This window comes from Perna viridis, chromosome 4 (assembly GCF_037379345.1).
Source record: "Perna viridis isolate PV_CMFRI_1.1 ecotype Kerala chromosome 4, ASM3737934v1, whole genome shotgun sequence".
Lineage (NCBI taxonomy): Eukaryota > Metazoa > Mollusca > Bivalvia > Mytilida > Mytilidae > Perna > Perna viridis.
The window spans coordinates 34,516,347-34,542,045 of record NC_142448.1 but is presented as its reverse complement, the minus strand read 5'-3'; the positions used below and the strand labels follow the sequence as shown (position 1 = coordinate 34,542,045).

General features: G+C 32.3%; 1 protein-coding gene across 8 annotated transcripts in view; it reads right to left on the bottom strand.

The window, feature by feature from the left end:
* Window positions 1-25,699, bottom strand: part of LOC148619861 (multidrug resistance-associated protein 1-like) — a 70,389-nt gene that overhangs the window by 27,401 nt on the left and 17,289 nt on the right. For 3 of the 8 annotated variants that reach the window (XM_088580220.1, XM_088580223.1, XM_088580219.1), the window contains exons 9-23: window positions 23,846-24,023; window positions 23,043-23,297; window positions 20,476-20,541; window positions 19,592-19,729; window positions 18,985-19,131; window positions 18,455-18,539; window positions 16,897-16,963; window positions 15,222-15,348; window positions 14,483-14,659; window positions 13,841-14,008; window positions 13,142-13,337; window positions 12,321-12,396; window positions 10,947-10,967; window positions 8,223-8,451; window positions 7,165-7,384 (exon numbers count right to left, since the gene is read on the bottom strand). In XM_088580220.1, the coding sequence (XP_088436346.1) occupies window positions 7,165-7,384; window positions 8,223-8,451; window positions 10,947-10,967; window positions 12,321-12,396; window positions 13,142-13,337; window positions 13,841-14,008; window positions 14,483-14,659; window positions 15,222-15,348; window positions 16,897-16,963; window positions 18,455-18,539; window positions 18,985-19,131; window positions 19,592-19,729; window positions 20,476-20,541; window positions 23,043-23,297; window positions 23,846-24,023 (2,150 nt within the window). Of the gene's footprint in view, window positions 1-2,741; window positions 3,053-5,917; window positions 6,229-7,164; window positions 7,385-8,222; window positions 8,452-10,946; window positions 10,968-12,320; window positions 12,397-13,141; window positions 13,338-13,840; window positions 14,009-14,482; window positions 14,660-15,221; window positions 15,349-16,896; window positions 16,964-18,454; window positions 18,540-18,984; window positions 19,132-19,591; window positions 19,730-20,475; window positions 20,542-23,042; window positions 23,298-23,845; window positions 24,024-25,699 lie in introns of all 8 variants that reach the window. The other 5 variants (XM_088580218.1, XM_088580226.1, XM_088580222.1 and 2 more) reach the window with 4 other exon arrangements.

Below are 25,699 nucleotides of genomic sequence, written 5' to 3'. Positions count from 1 at the left end.
AAAATGTATATGAAAGCAAACACAATTTCTTTGGATTACATTTCAAAATACTTTTCCAACACTGCTACGCACGGCTGCTGGAAAACTTCAACATATCGTAAACATCTAACAGAGGCTGTCAACCAACAAATAATTCCTCAAAAAATTTGGTGGATAATAAAACCAATTTTGAACCATTATGAGCAAGCCTTCGCAAAAGATATTAACACCTCTGCTCCTTGCTTCAGATATAGGAAAACATTCATTTGACTGGCAATAGGACTCTGGAACAATTTTGAATAGGAAAGCAGTTGAAGTACTAGCCAGTGGATAAGTTGGAGCAGGTAGGATAGTTTGCACATTAGCTTTCATCTTTTTCTTGCTACTTATAACATAAGTATGACATACCTTTTCTAGTGTAACAATAATTGCATTTTCATTGTTTAAACTTTGCATCAGCCTGCCTACCCTATATCAGATTATTTTAGTTACACTATAGTTGCTAATAAAAACCTTGCAGCGAACACCATTATTCAGCACTCCTTTTGAATAACACGTTAGTTTCCCCAGACTCAAAATCCAGCTTCAAATTCATCAAATCATTCAAATGTGGTGTCTAAATTTCACTCAATATCAAAATATAACACAACATTTTATATGTTTTTATAAGGTGACATGTATAACAGTGCATAATAATTAATATCAATCTATTTTTTTAAATTAACCTCAGGCCTTCTTCTGAATTCGTTAACAAATTTAACATGGAGAGCAGGTTTGCTTTAAACCAGGTTTAACCCACCATTACTACCAGACATGACTGAACCAAGTCAGCATGTTATTTCCAAGTTTTTGCCATAATATTGCCTATCACTATAAATGAAAATGTCCTGGTTTTATACAGGCACTGTCCATGTTGTCAATGAAAATGTCCTGGTTTTCTACAGGCACTGTCCATGTTGTCAATGAAAATGTCCTGGTTTTCTACAGGCAATGTTCATGTTGTCAATGAAAACGTCCTGGTTTTCTACAGGCACTGTTCATGTTGTCAATGAAAATGTCTTGGTTTTCTACAATGTCCATGTTGTCAATGAAAATGTTCTGGTTTTCTACAGGCACTGTCCATGTTGTCAATGAAAATGTCCTGGTTTTCTACAGACAATGTCCATGTTGTCAATGAAAATGTCCTGGTTTTCTACAGGCACTGTCCATGTTGTCAATGAAAATGTCCTGGTTTTCTAGAGACAATGTCAAATGTAAAATAATAACATCAACTGCCAGCTTTTTATACCCATCAAATTCAATGATGTGGTATTATGTGAAAACCTCAACTAAATTGATAGGTATGTGTCTGTCTTCTGACTGTCCATCCCCAATTGCTTTCTACTGTAAATGAAAATGAGTAAGGATCACCAGAATGTTTCCAAATTTTTTACCATTGTTTAGTACTATAAAATACAGAACAATATTAACTATCCGATTCATAATTTTGAGTTACAGTTTTAAACATATGACAACCTCCTTTCTGCAATTTCCATATTGTAACATGCATGAAAACAAATCAAAGGAGTTTATCAAAACATTGCCTTAACTGTTGAGTACTTTGATAGTATTATTGTTTATCAGGTACCAATTTTCCTTGGATTTCGTGGGTAGGCCAAACCACAAATTTTGGTTCCTACAAAAAAGGAGATTTTAACTGATGTATACACTAAAAACCTCCAAACCACGAATTCAAGAATCCACAAACTTGTGTTTCTTCCACAATCCACAAAAACTGGTATCCACAAATAAAAGTAATTTTACTGATAAAATACAGATGGAGCTTATTAGAACAGTTTCATTTCAGGTTCTCAAATTCTGTGGTTTAAACTTTAACCATCCTCCATTTTCTGAGGGTTCATTTTCGATAAGCTGATATTATTGCCCCAAAAAGTGACCAGAAACCATTAGATCCCCTTTTTTTGTAAATGTTACAGCTAAATTCTGCACAATTGATTTATCTAGATGCGAAAAATTCGACCAATCATATATGAAATGCAAAAAAAAAGATCATATGATGATAATAAGATATAGCACATAAATAGTGTTTATTTTAATATGTCAGTCCCTGTAAGAATCAGGCTGTAGGTGAAACATGGTATGAAAAAAACCATCATTTTGATAGTGTAACTTGACTATTTGCATCATCAGAATCAAGGAACACAAACAGTTTTTCCACATCATGCTGGACTATTGAGTTCCAATTTCAATGAAAAGCACTGAAAATGAATATTTCCAGGGCAGATAACTCTGTCAAAAAACTAAATTTTTCTAGGATTCTATTGAAAAATTTCTAAGCAAAGCCACTGATGCCAAGATCAAATAATGGTCTTTTCAAATACAGAAAGTACCTATAAGTGATATTAAATGTACATTGTCAGCATGTTTCTGATTTTTCCCATTTTGCCCAATTCTTACAAATACTTACACTTAAGGTCTTGTGCAGTGCTGTGATGTGAGGACAAATTTAAGAGGTGGTCATTGGCCATAGGTAAATTGGCAATGATAATATTTAAACAGTAGCTATGAACTGGAGAAGTAGTGTCAAAACCAAATTTTGTAAATTAGTAATGTACTATCTGCTTCAAGTCAAAGTTTAAGAAAATTTTAATATAACATATAAATTCTACAAAAGCAACATGAACCAACATGTAACATTAAAAGGGCAGCCAACTAGAGGAAAGGGTTACCATTGCAAAAATAAACAATTCTTTAAAAAATACCTGATGAAAAAGGTAGATTACTATTACTGGTGGAATTGTTACTAAGAAGAGTGGCGTACTATAGCCAATCACAATGGGCACAGTTAAAGCTCGAAACAGCTGGAAACACCAGCCTCGAATGTTACGTGGCAAGTTAAAGTCAATAACATTGGTGTCGTGACCAAATCGGTTAAGAATTCGTCCAGTAGGTGTTTTGTCAAAAAAGTGTCCTGGTGCTGAGATGATAGTTCTGAGTAATTTTCGATGAATTGCTTTTCCAGAGTATACACCTGCTAAGTTCAATGAAAAGCTAATTGCAAACACCATGATACCTGAAAATTAAAGAAACCTTACAAAAAATGTGGTACTTAAAAAACTATTAAAATCTCAGTTGATTATTTTCAATCACAAGTTTTCCCAGCCTTCTAGATAATTTACATATGGCTTTCAAACATTCCAAAATAACATAGAATAACAAAACTGTTTGAAAAAAATGGAAACAGAAAATAGATAATTTATTTATAAATGGACTTGTATTCATATCTTCAGCACAACTATTCATAGATGTGCATTAAGAAAATTTTAGAAAAAAAGACCATATTCAAGTACATGTATTTATGGATCAACATGCATAAATCATGTAAATGTTAAGCATTCATTGCTAGATCTAAATTTAAGATCTTTTGTATACAATAAAAGATCGTTTTCAAAAGGTTCTACATTTCATGAATCAGGCTTTCAGATCAAATCTTAATCATAAATCAGCACAATTTTTCCAAGGTCTTAGTTCCTCTGATCCATGAATAATGCAAGTAACATGAAACTCCAGTACTCCTCAAAATACTACTCAAATTTCTACACAAAATATCAAAACTGAAAAGAATTCAACTAGTTTTTTCTGTTGTGAACTTAAGATGTAAGAAAAATCAAATTTGATATAAAAATTACATACTATTATAAAAGAACAGTGCATGTGTAATGTGTAAAAAAAACATGTGTTAATCAATCAAGTCTATCTGAATTTTCAGGCCAACCCAAATAATTGTTAATTGTTTAAATTTTCCATTATCTAAACCAAACAATAAGGCTTAAAACAGGGAAAGGTTGTTTGTTTTTATTATTATTATTTCTTAGATGGGGCATAATATATCAAAACATTGATTTGGGCTGTGAAAAAAAAAATCACAAAAACTTCAGTTGAAACAAAACAGAAAAAAATCAAGGCACAAAAGGAAAACAAACAAATATTGGTTTTGGCCTTGTTTAGAATTTGGTTTGATCTGGTCCCAAAGAACTGCCAGACTAGATAAAACTTATTTCCAATGGGTTTAAAGACAAAACAAATCCTTGCCTCTTGTTTAATTATATAGTTAAACGCAATGAGGAGAAAACATTTAAGTAGCACTCCAGCTAAGGATCAAGCAAAATGTGATTCATAGGTAAAAAGCCTACATGTTTTTATTTTTGATATTTTGTTTGAAATGTCATAGTAAACTGAAATTAACATAAGGTTTTTCATATAAATGGTGCTCTTAGGAGATAAAAATTATAAAGAATGCACTGTAATTTTCAAAATTAAGGGAGATAACTCTAAATGACGCTCAAATACAATAGAATCTACTGGATTTTCAATGTTGAATGTCTCCTAAGAGCAGGCAGATTTGAATGAATATTACACATTTCATAGTATAGACTCATAAAATAACTTAATTACAAAAATAAAAATATGTAGCCTTTTTTGGGGTGTATCACATTTTCAGATTTTGCATAATTCTTACAAAGACAGCTACTTAAGTACTTTTCTGTCTAAGAAAAAGGCAAAATGTGTATATGTGTTTGTTGGCATTATCGATGTATTTATACCTCATCACCTCCGGGAATATCCATCAAAGTGTTTGTGAAGTTTGTGGTACTAAGATATTGATAGGTCAAATTTAGTTGAAATACACTAAGAAAAAAATGCCGGGAAAATTTTACCACACTTTTTCCTATATGAGCAGTCAAAAAATATCTACACCACAGATGATTCTGGATATATTTCAATAGCTTTCAGATGTTTCCTAGATCTATTTATTACATATGAGGCAAAAAAGAATAAATTGATAAAAATGATGTGCCATCCATTGCCAGATTCTTACACAGTATGGCACTTTAATGTTAATTTTGAGTCTTTATTTTTAACTTGTTCAACCCAAACACCTGCCAAACTGAACAAAACTCAACTGGGGTAAGGTTAAATAGTTGCTTCTGTTCCTATGTCAAAAAAATGCACAATAGTTGGGAGGAAAAGGGCTTACATTTTAAACTTTTCTAAATTAACTTAAAAATTAGTTGTGCACAAATAAATTATTTAACAAGTGTATTTGAAAACATGCAGGACTGCATATCATTCAAATTTTATTGCTTTCTAGTCTCAGTAAAGAGCATACAGCTACCAAAGTATAAAAGCCTAAATTAGCTCAAATAGCAGTAGAACTACTTAAAAGAATGCACACTATATCAAGCAAAACTACAACAGCACAGTAACTGAGTTAGTATACAAACCAGACAAACTTAGTGAAAGATATGCTTATATACTACATGAACTCTACATCAGGCAGTAACACTGTGAGTAGTATGAATCCAAAAAATAACACTGTCTTCAATGTGCAAATAGGAGAAAACATTTTGCTGAATGTGAAAACAAGTATTATGAATATCAACCCACTCTGGGAATGACATAACAGAGAAATGAAAGGAAACCTATGTTAAGTTAATTTCCTCCTTATACCAGTTTAGCTGCAAAGTTTTTGTCAATTTAACACAGAAATAACCAAATTTTTCCTATCTGTTTTTCTTTCACTTTGTATTCAAAGGCCTAAGATCTGTCAATCATTGAAAATAAGCACATATGTCCAGTCTGGTAGTGATCTTGTCTGGCACCTCATTAATTTCACGTAATCACTAAAAAGAACTAAGAAATTTAAGAGAAAATTTAGTAGGAACTTTGGCTTGATGGTATCACAGACAAATCTTAACAATGGGTATTTGATTTTTTATGTTTCAATTAAGTTGAACTTACATTGAAAATCAAAATGGCCACAATATAAAGCGGTGTTCTTCTGTTTTCATAGAGAAATGTAAATCTACTAATAGCACACTGGAGACAGTGATAAAAAACAAAACCATCCAATAATATTCGAAATAAAAATTCACACCTGTACTGCTATGTAGAACACAGTAAGTGGAATCAAAAGGGTCAAAAACAAGGGTGTGCTGTAACCAATGACAACAGGTACAGATAAAACCCGGAAGAGACAGGCAATCCAAGACTCTACAACTCTGGGGATGACAGTGTCAAGAACATCAATATCTTTGCTGAATCTATTCATGATTCTTCCTAGCGGTGTAACGTCAAAAAAGGACATTGGGGAAGCCAATGAATTTTTCAACATGTCAGCGTGCAATATCCTGCCTGCTACAACATTACCCACGTACAATAATAGTGCAGCAACAATTATTACTGCCCCTGAAAATAAAGTGATCATTAATACATAATCCTGAAATAAAAGGCATGATATATTAAATAAAAATTAATAACAAATTGGTTTTTTAACTTTTTGTGGGTTCAAAATGATTCATCTATCCAATGTTAGTTTCCGGATTCTCAGTCCATTTTGCATGGAAACCAATGAGAAAGGAAGGCATTTCTTTTTTATTTCTCCAAAATGTAATGAGGGAGCTTAATACATTGTTTTAAGTCAAAAAAATATTATATTGTTTTGTTTTTTAAGCAGCACTCCACTTAAGAATCATGCAAAATGTGTGGTTGGAAAGTCTACTTATTTTTATTTTTGACATTAAAATGTTACGGTATACAGAAATTCACATGTGGCTTTTCGTATAACCCTTGTTCTCAGGAGATAAAACTTACATAGAATGTACTATAGAATTCAAAATTAAGGGTAATAACTCTGTAAATGACACTAAAATACAATAAAAATTTTGAATTTTCAATGTGGATTATCTCCTAAAAGCAGACAATTTGTAATGAATAATTATACATTTCATCAAATAGACCTACAAAGCAACTTAATAACAGAAATAAAAATACATAGCCTTTTTTTTTAAGTATATCAAATTTTACAGAATTTGCATGATTCTTACAAAGACTGCTACTACAAAATCTATTGATATGTGATCAAAATTGGCTTTTGAGGCACCCACCTAGGACCTGAGAATTAAGTATTATTTATAGTTGGCCTTAATTACTCATATCTGCTCATTCATTACCACAAATGTAACTCAAAATAAAACACATATCAACAACCATGAACGTTCCACTGCAGAACAGGTAAGATTTCTAAATGCAATCAACATAACCTAGAAAATAGACTGATGGACCATAAAAACAAAATAGCTCTTCCATAATGGCTTTTAATCAAATATAATACACTTAACTTACCCTGTACAAAGCCTATTGCACCATAAACACCTAGTCTCATGTCTCTCTGTTCTGTGTCAATAGTTCCGTTGACAACTGTGACATTGTCATTGCTCCAGTCACTGAGCCAGATGTTGGAGTAAATACTCGCAGCGTTGTAAAGTACATAGAAGAATATGATCAAGAAACTTAATAAAATTCCTATAGATCTGATATATGCCATGAAGATTCTGAACTTCACCTGAAAAAATAATGCTTACAAATTGAATGTAAGACCAATCAAAAGAAATACATAACAGCACATTCTATTATTACTGACTGTAGAAATTTTATTTCAAGATTAAAAAGTTAGGGGATTTTAATATATGTAATTAATATATGTACATTGACTGTAATTTCGTGTTTTGTTTTTATTTCAATATTAAACAGTTTCAAACTCAATGGGTAACACTTGTAATGAGAACAACTGCAGATCTAAATTTTTGGAGGTCAAAATTTACACTCAAAAATGCATACAGTTGGATTTCACATATACTTTCTTTACCCGGCCCATGTTCTCTTAAATATTAGTAGAAAATTCTTATTCTATGAGAGAAATAAATGCATTCATGATTTAAAAAAAGATAACCATTCACTGTTCAATAATCCATTTGCTCATCTTACCTTGCCTGTTTCCACTTGCCAAACACCTTACCAGTTTCCATTGGCTTGACAAACCTTGCCATTTTCTACAGGCTCAACAAACCTTACCAGAATCCACTGGCTCAACAAATCTGCAAGTTTCCACTTGTTCAACTTGCCTTGCCAGTTTCCAGTTGCTAAACTTACCTTGCCAGTTTCCAGTTGCTAAACTTACCTTGCCTGTTTCCACTTGCCAAACTTACCTTGCCAGTTTCAACTGGCTTAACAAACCTTGCCAGTTTCAACTTGTTTAACTTACCTTGCCAATTTCCACTGGCTCAACAAACCTTGCCAGTTTCCACTGGCCAACAAACATTGTCAGATTCCACTTATTTAACTTACCTTGCCAGTTTTCACTGACTCAACAAACATTATCAGATTCCACTTGTTGAACTTACCTTGCCAGTTTCAACACCTTCAGCTTGTATTAATTTTTCCTTTTTCTTTTCTTTCACTTGTTTTTTCAGTTCCTCTGATTCTGCAGACATGGTAGATTTTTGCCTTTTAGGGGCAAATGTTGGACTTGCTAAGGCCCCAGATCCTTTCCAGGAAGTTGCCAGTTTATCAGAAAGCCCTTCTGACATTTCTGATTCTGTCCTGGTACGATTTGATAAAACTGAAACTTGCCTAAAGAAAAAACAGAAAAAAATTAACAGGGCTTTTATTTAAACAATCTTACATGTGCAGGATCATAGATTGTCAGTTACTTTGTTAATATTGATTCAGAGCTGGACATTATTAATTAAAAAAAAAACACTCAAATGATAATGTATGATATAAATCTGTCAACAACCAAAGTTTTACAATACATACTATTATTTGTAGACTTTAATTTTACATAAAAAGAAAAATTGTCTGAGTGAAAAAAAAAATTTTCAAAACAATAGAAGTGGATAGCCAAATTGGTAAGAAAATTCATGGCACTTTTGAAGTGTATCATAACTAAAGGGCCAAAACCAATCAGTGGCTGGAATCAAGCTGAAGGCTGTAAACTGTAATATAAACAATACACCTGTACCCAAATCTAACATGCATGCAAAAAACTGTACAGCATTTGATTTACTATTTGGGGCACAAGTTCTAAACAGACAAAACGAAATCACAAGATATTCACATGAATTTTTAATGGTTTTCACCAAAATGGAGCAAATAAAATCTGTGACAGCTCATGTGAATTTCATGTGAATCAAGCCTTCAATAAAATTTTATGTGAACTTTTCACATGAAATTAATGAAAAGTGGATTTCATATGAAAATCAATTAACTTTATATAAATTCACATGAAATTTACTTGAAGCTCGTTTCACAAGAATTCCACATGACAAATATTTGCCTGTATAGAATAGTGTGCAAAAAGGGCAAAAGATTTGGCCAAAATAAAAAACAACATAGATTCTCATCTTCTCCCAACTCAATTTTTTCACCCTACCTAAAAAAAATTAATTTGATTTTTTTCCTAATTAAGGTCAATTTCTTTCTAATTTTCAGTGTTTTTACTTAAATCGATAAAAAATAAATATACAATTTGCCCGCCCACCACCAATTTTGAAAACTTTTGGATGAGAATCTTGGAATTTTTTATTCATTATTAACATCACTCTGAACAAAAACCACATCTGCTGTATTTGTATAATGATTATTAAATACATGTATAATATTGAGTAACTAAAGATACAAAACATTTTGTGAGGAATTCTCATGATATTCCAACTTAGCTTCAATATAAATTAATTGATTAAAGTATTGAGTAATTTGCAGTACTCTTCATTTTTATGAGAAGGTCATAATATGCAAAAGTTTGAAAAAATAAATACTGGAACATAAAGTATATGAAATATGAATTACAATGTGCAAAGGTTGAGGTACATTATAGGGAGAAACTGTCTCCTTAGTTTTGGTAAAAATTGAAGTAAGGGTCAAAGGAAACTGAACAAATGTGCTGTACTTTGAGTTAAATTTCATATATTTATACTAACTGCACTGCAGAACTTTTGTAATTTTACATTACCAGGAACTTAATTACTTTGTACATGGCATTGATTCATTGCAGGAATTTTTATGTGATGATAGATAAGTTTGGTATTTTGTGAAATTTAATATAGTAGTGAAAATATAAAATGCTGTATAGCAACTTGCTTCACCTACAACAATGTAAATCATGCATAAATAAGTTTTAACTATAAATTACTATGTGTATTTCATTGATAAGCTCAATATCCAAAATGTATTCTATAACACTACTTGTTTTTGTTGAAAGGTACTAATTAATTTTTATAATTTGAGCAAAAAAAATTGTGTAAGAAACTGAAAAGTAAAAATTTAATATATAAATATGCTGCAAAATGATCTCTTGTTCCATAGCTTAAATAATAGAGAAAATACATGATTAAGAATTTAAAATGCAAACTGATCCTCTTTTAAGAATAAGGCAATGGGTGGCACATCATAATTTTTCAATTTGTTCTTTTTTGCCTAAAATATATTAAATACATCTAACTCATGAAGTCATTGATATGTTTGTATCATATTCAATTTCACCAAAGGCTATCAAGCTTTCATTTGACATAGAATGAAATTAATTTAAGTTACTTTGATGCTTACATGACATTGATGTAAAAAGCTAAATACAAACGTTCTAATGATTTTTATGGCTTGTGTCCCTTACCCTAGGTCTACCTCCTTAAATTTATCCTGAAGCATCTGTGATATGGATATTTTTTTACTGTTTATTTAAGGAAAAATTGCAGGAAAATTTTCTTAAACAGAGAAGTACTTCAAAATTAAATGAACATAAAGAACAAAGCTGTTCATTAAAGTGAAAAAACTTGTGCATACATAAACTTAGTTGTACCCCCTCCCCCAAATAATTTATTTTTGTATGGCTATCAAGAATTTTCCCATTGTTATTAGTAAATAAATGTTTAGCTAAAATAAGCACGTATCAATGAATATAATTGTATAGCATGTCCTCCTTTTAAACAAAAAATAAAATAAATGTGTCAAAACTTAACACGTAGTTAATTCACTCAAATCTCAAAAAACAGCAATGGCAACAAGAAAATGAACTTTAAATGAAATAAAATAGCAATGCAACAAAAAAAATTATAAACTCAAGTCAATACCTTTCCAACTCTGTAACTTTGCTGTAAATACAAGACATATGTAAGATTTTTCCTGTTTTTCAAACCTTGGAAAGACATCCAAAAACATTTTTGTACAAGGGAGCCAAAGAAAAATAAACAAGCAGACTTACCAAGTACTGTAAACGTATAAATTTGGCAATGTACTATGTATTTTTAGCTATTTCCCCAGCTGACAGATATACTGTGGAAGTACATTAATTTATGGATCACAATTTTTGTGGATTAGGGAAGAAACACAAATTCATGGATTCTATGAAACACTAATTGTTTTATAGACCATGAAAATTGATACCTGCACTATATTCATTTGACAGAACCTGTGAAAAATTTTCAACCACAAAAATAAACCTGTTTACAGAAAATATACGACATTCAGCTGTTGTTTAACAATTAAAGTGTCAATGTTAGACTACACTGCCAGCAGTATTTGCAAATACAGGTAAAAGACAGGAATAGCCAGGTTGCCGTATACAGGAAGTAGAAGTGCGTAAGGCCCGAAATCACACATCACAATATGGGACCCCATACTGAATTTGTGTACAAAATATCTAGTGGCTGTGATTTATAGTTGCTGAGAAAAACATTCCAACAATCCGCCAGCTGCCCATCCACTTGATATTTGCCATTCTATAAGCAGGATTTGCTCAAGTCAGATGAATGATATAGCATCTTATCATCTAAATAAAGTATTTCTCAACTTCCACAGTGTTATACCATAGGTATGGAACAACAACCATTTCTTGACCCAAAAAAAATACCGGTAGTATATCTGATTCCTGTTACCCTACCTACCTGATTTTCTTCTCTTTTTTTTTGCACCTACTTTTAAAGTCCAGATTGTTCCCCCATTAACTCAATACAAAATGTTTTTGAAAAATAAAATAACTTCCCTAACTACCTATCCTATTTTCTTTTTACTGGTAGCAGGAAACAAGACTGCTATTACTTTTGGCTTAGGAGACAATGAAAGTTATTTGCTCCTAATTAAAAAACATGAGAAATTAAAAAAAATTCAACACCCCTCAATCCACCCCCACATTCTCACACATATAGCTATTGCTGACACAGTTTATAATTTAAGAAGGTAGACCTAGGGTAAGGGACATAACTCATGAAGTCAGTGACATGTTTGTATCACATTCAATTTCACTGAAATCTTTCAAGCTTTCATTTGAAAAAGAACGAAATCAGACCAATTTAATTTGATGCTTACATGAGATTGATGTTGAATGCTGAATGTTCCAATGATTTGTATAAGTTATGTCCCTTACCCTAGGTCTACCTCCTTAAAAGCAGTTACCTTTCCAATTTTTTTTTTCAACCAGTATACAAAAGATCTACATGTATACTTACTTCTTTAGGAGTTTGGTTTTGCTGTCGTCCATTACATTTTCCAACTGATGAACCATATCTTCAGCAATTTGTAAATCTTCAAAATATTTGGATGTCATTAAGTCTATTTTTTTATAATATAAAATATACCCATCCCATATTTATGTTAAATCTATGAAAAAAATTGGCATATCTTAACTGAGTGTAAATTCCTTATAAACAGGGCATATAATCAAGCTGCCAGTTTTTAGTGGAGTCTGGGTTACTCATTTACTTTTGTTTCTATGTGCCTGTAAATTTGGGTTATTTCATGTTCATTGATAACCATCTCCTTTTTTTGTCTAGTCATTATCCCAGAAATATGTTTTTGTTGACCAGTCTTTTTTCTTTGTCTAGTCATTATACCAGGAAAATTCTCTTTGTTGACCAGTCTTTTTTCTTTGCCTAGTCATTATACCAGGAATATGTTCTTTGTTGACCGGTCTTTTTCCTTTGCCTAGTCATTATACCAGGAATATGCTATTTGTTGACCGGTCTTTTTTCTTTGCCTAGTCATTATCCCAGAAATATGTTATTTGTTGACCAGTCTTTTTTCTTTGCCTAGTCATTATAACAGGAATATGTTCTTTGTTGACCAGTCTTTTTCCTTTGCCTAGTCATTGTAACAGGAATATGTTCTTTGTTGACCGGTCTTTTTTCTTTGCCTGGTCATTATCCCAAGAATATGTTCTTTTTGAATACCATTCTTATGCTGGTTCCCTTGATTTCCTTCCTAAGGACAGACAGACAGACGAAAAAAATCTATATTTTGTATAATGGACATAAAAGTAATACTAGCATACCTTCTTCCATATCTTCATTCATTTCTTCATTCTCCAGTTCTTCTTTGAGATAATTCTTCAAGAACTCAGCAAAAGCTCCAGCATGACTTATCAAATCTTTATATGATCCCATCTCACTGACCTTACCATCAACAAGGGTAATAATCAAATCAACTTGGGGTAGGTAACTTATACCATGGGTGACAAGGACTCTTGTCTGAAAAGTTACACAGAACAAGAAATGTTAAGAATTAAATATTGGTCTTATACCACAAACCTACATGTACCTGGGACATGGGAAGAGATTCTATGATTTTCAGTTTCAATTAAATACTTTTGACTTATATTATTGTATATTGGAGAGCAAAGTTACAAAGAACAATTCAAGTCAGGAGTCAAACTGGTTCAATTTTCATTCTATTTTAACTAATAAGGGGTAGGTGAATGTTCAAATTGTCTATTCACTGTAACACTGAAAAATCTTGCCACAACACCGCATTTAGTAAGCAGTAATATTTTATTGCCTTTTTGAAGTTCAAAGACCATGACAATCTTCTTTTACTTCGTCACTAGAAAAAGGAGAGGAAGCATCCTCACAAATTTGTAAATTTACTTTATTATTCCCTTGCTAGAGTGATCATGGAGCCCTCCCATCCATCCCCTAGCCCACTGGTCTGTCAACAATTTTTTTTCTCTGTATTTTAATAAGATCAATTCTACCTTGTTCCTTAGTAAACCATTTGGTCCAAGTACTTCATCAAATATATGTTTGCCAACATGAGAGTCTACGGCACTGAGTGGGTCATCTAGAAGGTAGACATCAGCGTCCTGATAAACAGCCCTGGCAAGACTTACTCTCTGTTTCTGTCCACCACTTAAATTTATACCCTGAAAACAAAATGTTCTTGTAATATTTACTAAACTCAATTTCTTACTATTTTAAGCATACAAAGAAAGAACTTTTCTTCATTGGTACAAGATTTCCTGGTTTAGGTAAAAAACCATGGTTTGTAGATTATTATATTCACAGATTTAACAACTCAAATTTACAAATGCATTAGAAATTTCCTTTTCGTTGGGAACCAAACTTTGTGGTTTACCAAATTTACAAAACCACATAAAATGATACCCAATAACATTTACACAGTATTTATAGTATACTTTTTGAAAGGCATAAATAATAAACTATCCATAAATCACAGAGAAAAATTAGAAATCTGTTGGCATTTATAATAGGAAGAACAAAATAAATTTAGCTTTGAAAACCAAAATGTTCCACAGTGTCAAGGCATTTTTTTGTTTCTATAATGTACAAGTCATCAGCTGTTTTTTGTTTTTTTTTTGGATAAATTTCCAACACACCTTTTCTCCAATTTCAGTTTGATCACCACCAGGTAAAATTTCTAGGTCAGGCCTGAGAGCACATGCATCTAATACCCTGTCATATTCACCCTGGTTCAATGTACGACCAAATAGGACATTGTTCTGTAAAGTGGAGTTCTGTATCCACGCCTGCTGGGCTACATAGGCCATTGATCCCTGTTAAAAATAAAACCAGTGATTTTGATATATTTTAAAATAGAGAAAGTTCCCATGACATTTTTTGTTTGAAGAAATAGTGCCATTGGAAGTATTTTAATCACACTTTTTCATTCCTAATTATTTCAGTTTAAGGAGGTAGATATAGGGTAAGGGACACAACTCTTACAAATCATTGGAACATTTGTATTCAATATTTTGAAGCAATGTCATGTAAGCATCAATGTAACTTGGACTGATTTCATTCTGTTTCAAAGGAAAGCTTGAAGGCTTTAGTGAAATTGAATATAATACAAACATATCACCAATTTCAAGAACTATGTCCCTTACCCTAGGTCAACCTCCTTAATTGTATTTTAAACCTAAGTAAACTGAACACCTGTCTAAACAGAACAAATTCTACACTCTGTACAGGGTTCAGTATTGACAGGTTCCACTGTATCAATTATGAATTATTAATACTACTAAACTTACGACTTTGCTGCAAATATCATCAACCAAATTAAAGAATTTAAGAAGTGATCTCCACGTGAAATTAACAAAAAAGAAAAAGCAATGCTACCTTAACATTCACTTTTCCTGAGACAGTTTCCATTTCTCCAAGTACAGCTGAGAGCAGAGATGATTTACCACACCCTACTTGTCCCACCACTGCCACCAAAGAACCATCAGGTATCTCTAGTGTGATACTGTTAACAGAAAGAAAAAACTGAAATACATCTAAAGTGATATGCTTACCTGAAACTGTTAACAGACAGAAATATAAAATAAAAATCTCTAGTCAAACAGACAAAAAATATTAAAATATCTCTACAGTGATACTGTTAACAGAAGAAAATATTAAATTATCTAAAATGTGATACTGTTAACAAACAGAAAGTATTGAAATATCACTAATGTGGTACAGTTAAATGTAAGTATTTGTAAGAATCAGGCAAAATGGGATAAATCAGACACATACATGTCAAAACCTCACCAATCTGACAACATAAAATAACTCGATACTTCCTTTATATGAAAAGATCATTATTTGATCTCTGCATCACTGGCTTTGCTCAGAAATTGTTCAATAGAATGTTAAAAAAATGAGGTTTCAGACAGAGTTATCTGCCCTTGAAATGTTCATTTTCAGTGCATTTCAATGACATTATAAGTCAATCCACCAAAATGGTATAGAAAATATTGTCTTTTTTCCTTGATTCTGATGGTGTAGATAGTCAAATTATGCTCCAACTGAGTTAGAGAACATTTAAATTTTACCAAAGAGTGTCTGGGATTTCCTAGTCTTGCATTTCCTGAATGTGTTTGATCCTTTTTCTTCCCCTTTTTAAATGATTTTGTGATAAATATGATAATTTAGAATGCCCTGTTTGGGACTATTCCTTGATACTATGTATAAGCCGTACTAAAATACTTGATTATGATGTAACAAATTGTCTTGTGTATTACCCTTGTCTCAAAAATGAGAAATTTTCTACACTTAACCTTGGATGATATTACTTAAATACAATGTTACATCATACCATAGATTTTGAAGGGTTTTAACAAAAGCAATCACCAATATCACATTTGTCACATTCATGCTCAACAGGATACTGGTGATTGTTTCTATCTCAACCATTAATGCTTCCATCTTCAAAAAAATACCAAATAGCAATAAATAAAAAAAATTCAACAAATGTTACACAGGGGAACTATTTTACATATATTGCACAAGCCTTTCTCTTAAATTTGTGACTGAGCTTTGGTTCACTCTTCACATGGAGTTTAGTGTTAAGGATGTTTGCTGGTCTATTTAAGAATAAGATTTTAAAGGGCCGTGAAATATTTCAAGATCTTTTGTGCTAGAACAAAGTAAGAAGAAAAAATGGATGAGTCAGTGTGCTTGTCTTTGAGATATAAGGAATTAAAATTTTGGCAAGAAAGGGATTTCTCTACATTTTCCAAAGGTTTTATCTTAACTGATTATATCTATTAAAGCTACTGAAGAAATAACAAGAATTTCATAAAAATTTTCCCAAATAACATTTAAGGTGTGTTTGATAAAATTATGAAAAGAAATGTGGGGTCAATGAGCAAATAGTATTACTACTATGATATGGAAAAAGCCAGAGGAGTCCAAAAATCAGACCGGTATGTCTGAAGATGACCACTGAACATCTTTAGTGAATTTTTGCCTGTATACAATACAAATCTGACAAATGTGCATTATGTAAATTAAATCATTCTTGACTTACTCTCTAAGATTAGCTGTAGATTCTTTTTCCCATGTGAAGATACCTTTCTCTATTGTAATAGCATGCTCTGTAAGATAAAAAAGAAAATGTGTCAAAGTAACATTATTGTACCAATAATTCTACATTTAAGTGTACACTACCTAAACATTTTTATTTGTTTTCAAGTACAATATTTTTGTATTGTACCCTTAATTGTATCATAATCTATTTATCATACAGATACTACAAAACACTAGATAAACTGCAAACAATGCTCAGTAACTTGATACCCCACTCCCCCACTTGATATCAAGCACCTTTTAACCCCAAAACTGATTTGAATCAAAAGTTAAAATAGTAGGTGCACAATGGGAATATGTAATAAAGGTTCTGTGGAAGTTTTATTAAAATATACTCCATAATGTAAGAGGAGTATTGCATAGTAAGAGATAGGTACCTATCTGCGTAACAGAAGAAAGGAAGAAAAGAAGGATGGACACCACTATCACTAAATACAAACCCCCACTCAAAGTGAAGGGTATATAAAGTTATTATTAGTTTCCCTGATATACAATTTCTGAACACTTACTAGCGATGACATTTTTGTATGACTTTTTATACATGATCCAATATGAAAATCATGTTGTTAACAATGACATCATTCAATATGAAATCTAAAGTGTTGTACTGTATGTGACATTAATCAGATATTTTCATTGGTTAAAAAATATAATAGTGAAGTCAATAAGATGTCCATGAGATAATGATACAAGCAGTCATATTCAAATAAAACAAGATATTGCACTATATGTCATGCTAAGAATATCCCCACACCACCATTTCTGTCGAATTAAGTCATTCTCAGTAAATAGGAAGTAGAAAAACAAGGAACCTAAAAATGGGAGGCACAAAACAAGTCAGCAAAAGCAATATACCAAATATCTAAGAATTCTATCCAATACAATTTGTTACAGAAAGGTGTAATGAATGGACAGACTGATGGACAGATACCGTTATTGCAATATAGCCCGTACTGCAATAAATTGATGTTTACTAAAACTAACCACAAAATGGCATGGGCTAGCTTTCAACATAGAGTAAGACTTGCATCAAGGCAATTCTAAGTTTATTTTTCTTATACATATGTAGAGGGGCATTAAGAATCTAACACCTGTATGAGTGCAAGGGAAATCTCGCATGAGAAAAGCTGATGTTTGATATTTTTTTTTAATTCGAGTTTGTTTTCCAATTAAACTTTGAATTAAAATGACCTACATTTAACAGCTGATCAATCATATATCATGAACAGGTGTAAAATACAGGTCACTTAAAAACAGTTACTGGATATAGACACTGCAAGAAATAACCAATCACAAGTTATTTTCAGTAAAGCTATTATTCTAAATGATTTTCCAAACACATATTGGTAAGATATGATCGTTCACCAACTCTTTACTTAACTGTGCCGATTTTTCAAGGGAAAGTGCATGCATTCCGTCTCAACCCATTGATGAGATATGGAAATCTCACATAGATAAAAATAGAAATTTTCTTGTCTGTTTATTTCTCTCAAACTTACTGGCATTAATATCTCTAGTGTAGGAACTGTAATCAAGTTCTTCATTGTTCAAAAATGCTTGAATTCTCTTTGTAGACACACTGGCCTAAAACAAATGCAAAACAATTCATTATTGCATGTACAGAAGGAATATAGATTTTTCTTGAGGCAGGAATGGTTTAAAGTATTCTCTACTTGAGACGGCAAAATTTTTCATTTTCAATCTAACATTTAGAAACTGTGGAGACTACTTTGAACTTCACTGAAGGACATTGATTTCCCCATGAAACTTGTGAAATTCCTAAAAAAGGAAGAAGACTCTCTGTGAAATTTACCTGAACAACCACTGAGATGACCTAAAGTAAACTTACCTGTACTACCACTGAGATGACCTGAAGTAAACTTACCCGTATTACCATGGAGATGACCTGAAGTAAACTTACCTGTACTACCACTGAGATGACCTAAAGTAAACTTACCTGTACTACCATTGAGATGACCTAAAGTAAACTTACCTGTACTACCAATGAGATGACCTGAAGTAAACTTACCTGTACTACCATGGAGATGACCTGTGGTAACATGGACAGAGGAAATCTCAGGATATTGAAGAGTGACAATGAAACGAATGCTTTGTCAGCATCCAGGATATTGGCTGGGTCTATCATCACATACACTGCAAATGTCACCAGAGATACCTGTCACAGGTAATAAGATAAAAACAGTTACAAAAATATGTGAAAATAATTTGTTCTCAAATCTATATTTGGAGACAAAATTATGCATGTAAACAGAGGATTGGAATCTTGACATTAACATTTTTACTGATAACATTCACCATCAATTTGAATTCACTTAATGCTTTCGGAAGGGCATATATTTTTAAATACATGTTTCATAGCTTTGTGGCTAGTTCCTATGACAGGAATTTTACCCTGAAAAAGAAAAATAGATATTTCAGGAATATGACTAGGCACAGTTTTATGACAATATGTGATCTAATTTGTGAATAGCTTTTGTGCATCATAAGTTCTCAAAGAAACCTTCAATCAATTATGCTAATTTTCTGTAATAAAAAAAGGGGGAAGCAATTGAACTCACTGAGTGTATTTAGGATTGCCCTCAATTCACCTACATATTTTTCATTATATAACTTACAATAAATGGAGCAGTAGTCCATGTAAATGATACACAGGCATTTAGATAAGCCATTCTCTTCAATATCACTAATTCTTTGTTCCTAATGTTTAAAACTTGCTTCTCAAAGGACGGCTCCCAAGCGTACAATTTCAAAACCTGCAAAAGAAGTTAAAAATATGAAGAATATCTACTAATATATTAAAAACTCTGTACCCAAACCCTGAAAATTAGGCAGGTTTATTTCAATCAAAATATTTTCCATGCTTTCAGTTTACTTTTGAGAGCCAGTGTGGGGCCAACAAGTCTGTGAAAGTTACTTCCCTTCATTAAAGTAATTACTGAGGTTTTGGTATGTTATTATAAAAAAGTTTAATTTTTATTTCTTTTCTACAAGATGTGGACATCTAGCCTGTCTGGTGTGTGAGTTATTTCCCTTTGCATGAAATTCCTTAAAATATGGCATCTATTTATTAAGGAGAATAAATGACACCCTGAAGCACTGCAAAATACTTTTTAGGGTAAAAACAACTTAAATGGCAATAACTTTTGTGTAAATAATCCAATCAAACTGACATTCAAACTTGAACTGTATTTTATGAACAATGTACTTCAATGTCCAATGGACAGACGGACAGACACGCAACTTTTCATAAGGTATCATATAATACCTTGACATTTTGTGTGGGTACAAAAACTGGAGTGCAAACCGTAGCTGCAAAAGGGCTATTGCAAACAGGAACTGCAAAAAGACTTGCAAAAAGTAACAGCAAAAGGACTTTAGCAAACAGTAACTGCAAAAGGAATATTGCAAACAGTAACTGCAAAAGGACTTTAGCAAACAGTAACTGCAAAAGGAATTTTGAATGTAAGAGATACTGTGACTTTCTCTTCTTAGCACTTACTTTGATTCCATTGAGTACTTCATTCATCAACTTAATCCTGGAATCTTTTAATCTCATTTGTTTCATCTACAAAATAAGTAAAACACAGTTAAGCTACAGTACATGATATGCTTTTTCAGTATTCAAAGGTCTTAATTATGATATCAAAAAACCAAAAATTAAAAGGAAGATTTCTTTGGTAAAGACAAGCAATGTGCAAATAATCATACAAATGTCTTCAGTTGTTTTTGAATTTATTTGACAATAATTTGAATATAGATGTAGCAAGCTTTTTGATTGGATAAAAAAAATTGTCCATCATCTCATAGACCAAAGTTTTGTAATATGACTGACATCAGCAACCTTTTTTTTGCTGATTTACTCCTTAAATTTTGATACTTAAATTAAATTATAAGGAATGGCTGTTATATTTTTCGGCCTATTTGAAATAACCTCAATGCCTGTGGTGCACATTTTAAAATAATCTGCTTCACAGGTTGTTTAGAGTACACCACATGATTGAGGTTATTTTTTTCATAGACCAAAATAATATAAGTCATTCCTTAAATACTCATAAAAACTTATACCAATAAATAACTGTCCCTTCAAAGAACTACTGTTGGTGTGCTAAAGTTAAAAAAATTAATACCATATGGTGGTTCTTTCTTTTCCTATTTTCAAGATATCCTCTAAAATTGTTGATACATATTGCTTTAATTTGTTATAATCAGGCTCTCACATCATTGAACAATAGTGAAATTTGAGTCAAGTGCAGAAACAGATTAAACTGAATGTTCTTAATTTTTGAACATGTTATATAAAATAATATGGTTTGGTCCAGTGTACAGTTTTTATAAACCACTTCCAGGTTTATAAGTGTAAACTGATGCAAACCATTGCACCTGTCCCTGGTCAGGAATTTGTGGCCTCTGTATGTATTGTTTCATTTCAGCTGTAGTTTTTTTATGTAACTTGAGTAAATAGGGGCAACTCTTTCCCTGTTCCTGTGTATAATGATGTTTTGGGGCCAGCTACAGCCTACCCTGTGGTGTGAGTGTTTCTTCCTCGTTCACTGAAGTCCAATGGGTGGCCTTTGACTGACATTTTCATCCTGGTAGGGTCATTGTCTCTTTGACATATATACCACACCTATTCTCATTATATTTTGTATAACCTGATCAAAAATTTAAAACATTCCTTAAGGGGTAGACCTAGGATAAGGAATATAACTCTTGAAATCAGTGATATGTTTGTACAGTAGATTCCACTTAATTGCATAGCCTATTTGCCAGTAAAAATTATGCAAATAACTGGGCTATTCTTATAACCGAAATTACGATTTTACCGGAAGTGTGAGTTCAGGTAAGACGACGTTACTGTGGATCAACCAGGGATATCAGTTATCACTGTTCAACATTTCTGATCTGGTATTTAATTGTTATAGACCTTCACATTGTATTGTTCTTTTATCAATAAATAATAATATATATTGTGTTTATCTTGTTTATTGACCTTCTTTACGTCGTGTGTATTTATAAGTAAAACCACGTGTTTCTCATCTATAAATAGTCAAGTAATTTCCTGACCTTTCTATGAAAGAAAATCCCATATTTCATATTTCAGCCAGGATTCAGTGTAATATTCATCAATGTTTGCAGTTTCTGGGCTTTTGAAATGGTCTGTGCGTTTTTATTCCTCTGTTCAATCACCATTGTACACTGATAGTTGTGTATTATATGTGTCATTGACCTCAATATATTCCTATGAAGTGTGGATAGTATGGGGCACCTTAGGGTAGTTGAATTTCATTAGACATTGTACTGAATGAATGATTAATTTTCTGTTGATATTTATGCCTAGTAACCCAAGCTCATTAAAAACTGTTCAGCTCATTAAAGAAAATTAAATTTACATTGATAATCATTTGTAGTCGGAAGAATTTAAATAGGGACAAAAAATACCCCAAGCCGAACCCCAGGCCGCATCATAAGGTGATGTTTGGCATGTCGTCAGAAGTCATTGTTGACCTAGGTGCTTGTTTATTTTAATGTAATTAGAAATCATTTAAATTGTCTTTTATGTCCATTATGTTTTTAATCCATTATTACACCTCCTGATTGATGATAACCTAGTTTTTACAACAATAAATATGATTGACATATTTATGACCCGAAGGCTTAAAATAGAATTTGGGAAAACTTGTCTTGACCTGGATGAGGCAAAATTCTCTATGCAATAAACCAAAATGCACCTGCAAATAAGCGATTTTTTCCCTAATAGAATAATAGGAAATGGTTTTGTGCAGGAGAAAATTATGCTAATAACCGAAATATGCAATAAAGCGATATGCGATTAAGTGGAGTCTACTGTATTATATTCAATTTCACCAAGCTTCTCAAGCTTTCGTTTGAAGCAGAATAAAATGAATTGAAGTTAATAATATGCTTACATACGATTGATGTAAAAAGCTGAATACAAATGTTCCAATGATTTTTAAGAGTTGTGTCCCTTACCCTAGGTCTACCTCCTTAAATAAAATTTTTCACTAACAAAGGTACAAGACTGTTTAAAATTTCTTGGTGTTTAACCTGTAAATCTCTTTGTTTCTTTGCAATAACAGCATTTATAGGAATGAGTAGAACCATAACACCGAAACCAGCCATGATGGAAGGTCCGAGAGTCAGCCATAGAAAATACAAGGATAAGGCAATCTGGAAAGGTCCAGACCACATGGTATGTATGTAGGTCATTAAATCCATGAATCTCTGGGCATCCACGGCCATCAAGTTGACTATTTCTCCAACAGTGGAGGTCCTTCTGGCAGAACTTGACAACCTTAACATCTACAATGAGATATATTACTTAACTTGTTTTCCTTTATAATGTGTACTTCAAAAATTAAGAAATAATGTTGTAACATACATGTAAAATTGGGTGTAACAACTTTTTTCATTTGAATTCAGTGTTTAAAATTTTTGTTTTTGTATTGTATACAATGCATCATTTCTGTCTCATGACTTTTAGTACTCTGAAAATTAAATCAAAATTTTACTACTGTCAACTTTTTTCATATTCAAGGGTTCCCTTTCTACTAAATATACATTATTTGCTACAAAAATTACATTTATTATTGAAGTTTCAATAATTTTCCACTAGAGACCCTGTTTTGTTGACATGTTCAAAATGTCAACAAAACAGGGTCTCTCGTGGAAATTTATCGAAACTTCAATAATAAAAGTCATTACAAGCGGTTGAAAGGCGATGCTCTGCTGTACAGCTAAATCTCCAACTTTTTGTATGGCACATCATTCTGACCCAAACCCGACATATCAATATCCAAATAAAAAAGAGGAGGGTTGCAGGGTCAGAGGAAATTCGGACTACTTCATACCTTGTTATAAACAGCTGCTATGATTGTAGTCCTTAACCTCATACCAACAAGTTGTGTTCCATGGAAATATTGATGTAAAATAAGTGACTGTACAATAGCTACCAGGAACATGAGGACCGAGTACAGATACCCTCGCCATAAATACTCTGTCTTATCTTTTGTAAATCTAATTAACAATCTGAAAACAAATCAAATCAGCAAATACATGTTTTTGTAGTTAATATGAGGAGTTGCACCAGGGCTCACGCTACTGAGCGATTCGGGCGAATCAGTCGCCCTGGAGTCACTCACTTCCCCCTCAGGCGACACCAAAAGCTAAGTGGAGTTGCCCTCTCATTTTTAGACATCGCCCATGATCGGGACTGTATTCCGTCTTTTAGCAGAATTTTGACCAGAGTTATCTCTCTTCCGATAACTGGCGCCCGTTCGGGAAAGTAAATTGTAAAAATTTTCGAAATCTATCAAATTATCAGTTACAAACAAGAATTTTAATCAGCTTTTTGTTTCAAACTTTTAAGTAAGGATACGAAATGAACATTCTTCACTTCTGCTTTGGTCTCACTAACCACTTCCGGGTCAAATGGCCACCTCCCTATGTAGTACCAAAAACACACTGAACCTAGACATATGCATTATAAGTGCATTATTTGTGTGTATTATGATTAAAAGTAGTCAAAATAAAGCTGAGAATGTGTACTTTAAAATCATATATGTAATTAACTACAAAAGTGTATGAATATTGTTTACATGTGTGAGTAATTTGCCTCCATGCTGTCAGTTAGCAGAACAGGTAAAAATGTGGATTTTCAGTATTATTTATTCAAGTAAATTTTGTGAAGAATTTCTACTATCATCGTGTCATTAGCATAATGATTTTGGAAGCCTTATTTTCCAAGCTTCGCAAGGTTATGCAGCTTTAAGATGTCCTGGGAATTTACAGTGAGACTTTGAAAATTACTTTTTTAACATGTAAAGTAATGGAAACGTTAGAAGTGGTTAGTGAGACCTTTAATACAATAATTCATGTTTTATCGTTCACAATTTGTTACAAAACTTGCAAATTCATTGTGCGGGTTCTTGGAGTTAAGTTAAATTTATCTCAATTGTTTTCGGTAGAAAACCTGAAGCTTTTCTTTTGATCTTCATGTTTCATAACAGAACAATTAATTCTCCATTTCAACAGAACATTTCTTTAGCTAGAGATAAGTTCATGCCGACCGCTACAATACGTGTCAATAATTGAATAAAGTTTCAGTATTGATTTGTCAGTAATAAAATGTTTACATGTTTGTTGATACTCTTGATCAACTTATATCAATGGACTGGTTATTTTGAACAAGAAATCAATATGGATTAAGTGGGATCAGGAAAAAAAAACAAATGAAAATTCCTACAGAGTGTCACTGCTTGAAAGTTTCTATTCCTGTGCTGCTAAAAAAGACAAAATCAAAAGAATGATGCAATGCAAGAAGCTTTGCTTTGCTCAATCATATATTAATTTTGCTGTAATAAATTTGGTAAACTGTAGAGGTATAGATTAGAAATTCAATTTCATGAATATATGATACAGTCAATCATTCAGTCAGCAGGTTGATTTCATTTTGTCCAAAATATTTAGTTACTTACATATGTAGCTTAAAGAAAAAGTAATATTTATCTCAATAAAAGAAAATGCTTGCTTATATTGTGTGCATGTAAGTAACATAAACACATAATTTTAAAAAGCATTAGTAAATGATGCACGACTGCATTCACTTCTCCCTATTCATCTCCACTTATCCTTAGTGTCTCTCTGAAAGAAAAGTCACTTCTCCCTGTTTTTCTCAAGTAGCTTGTGCCCTGAGTTGCACATTA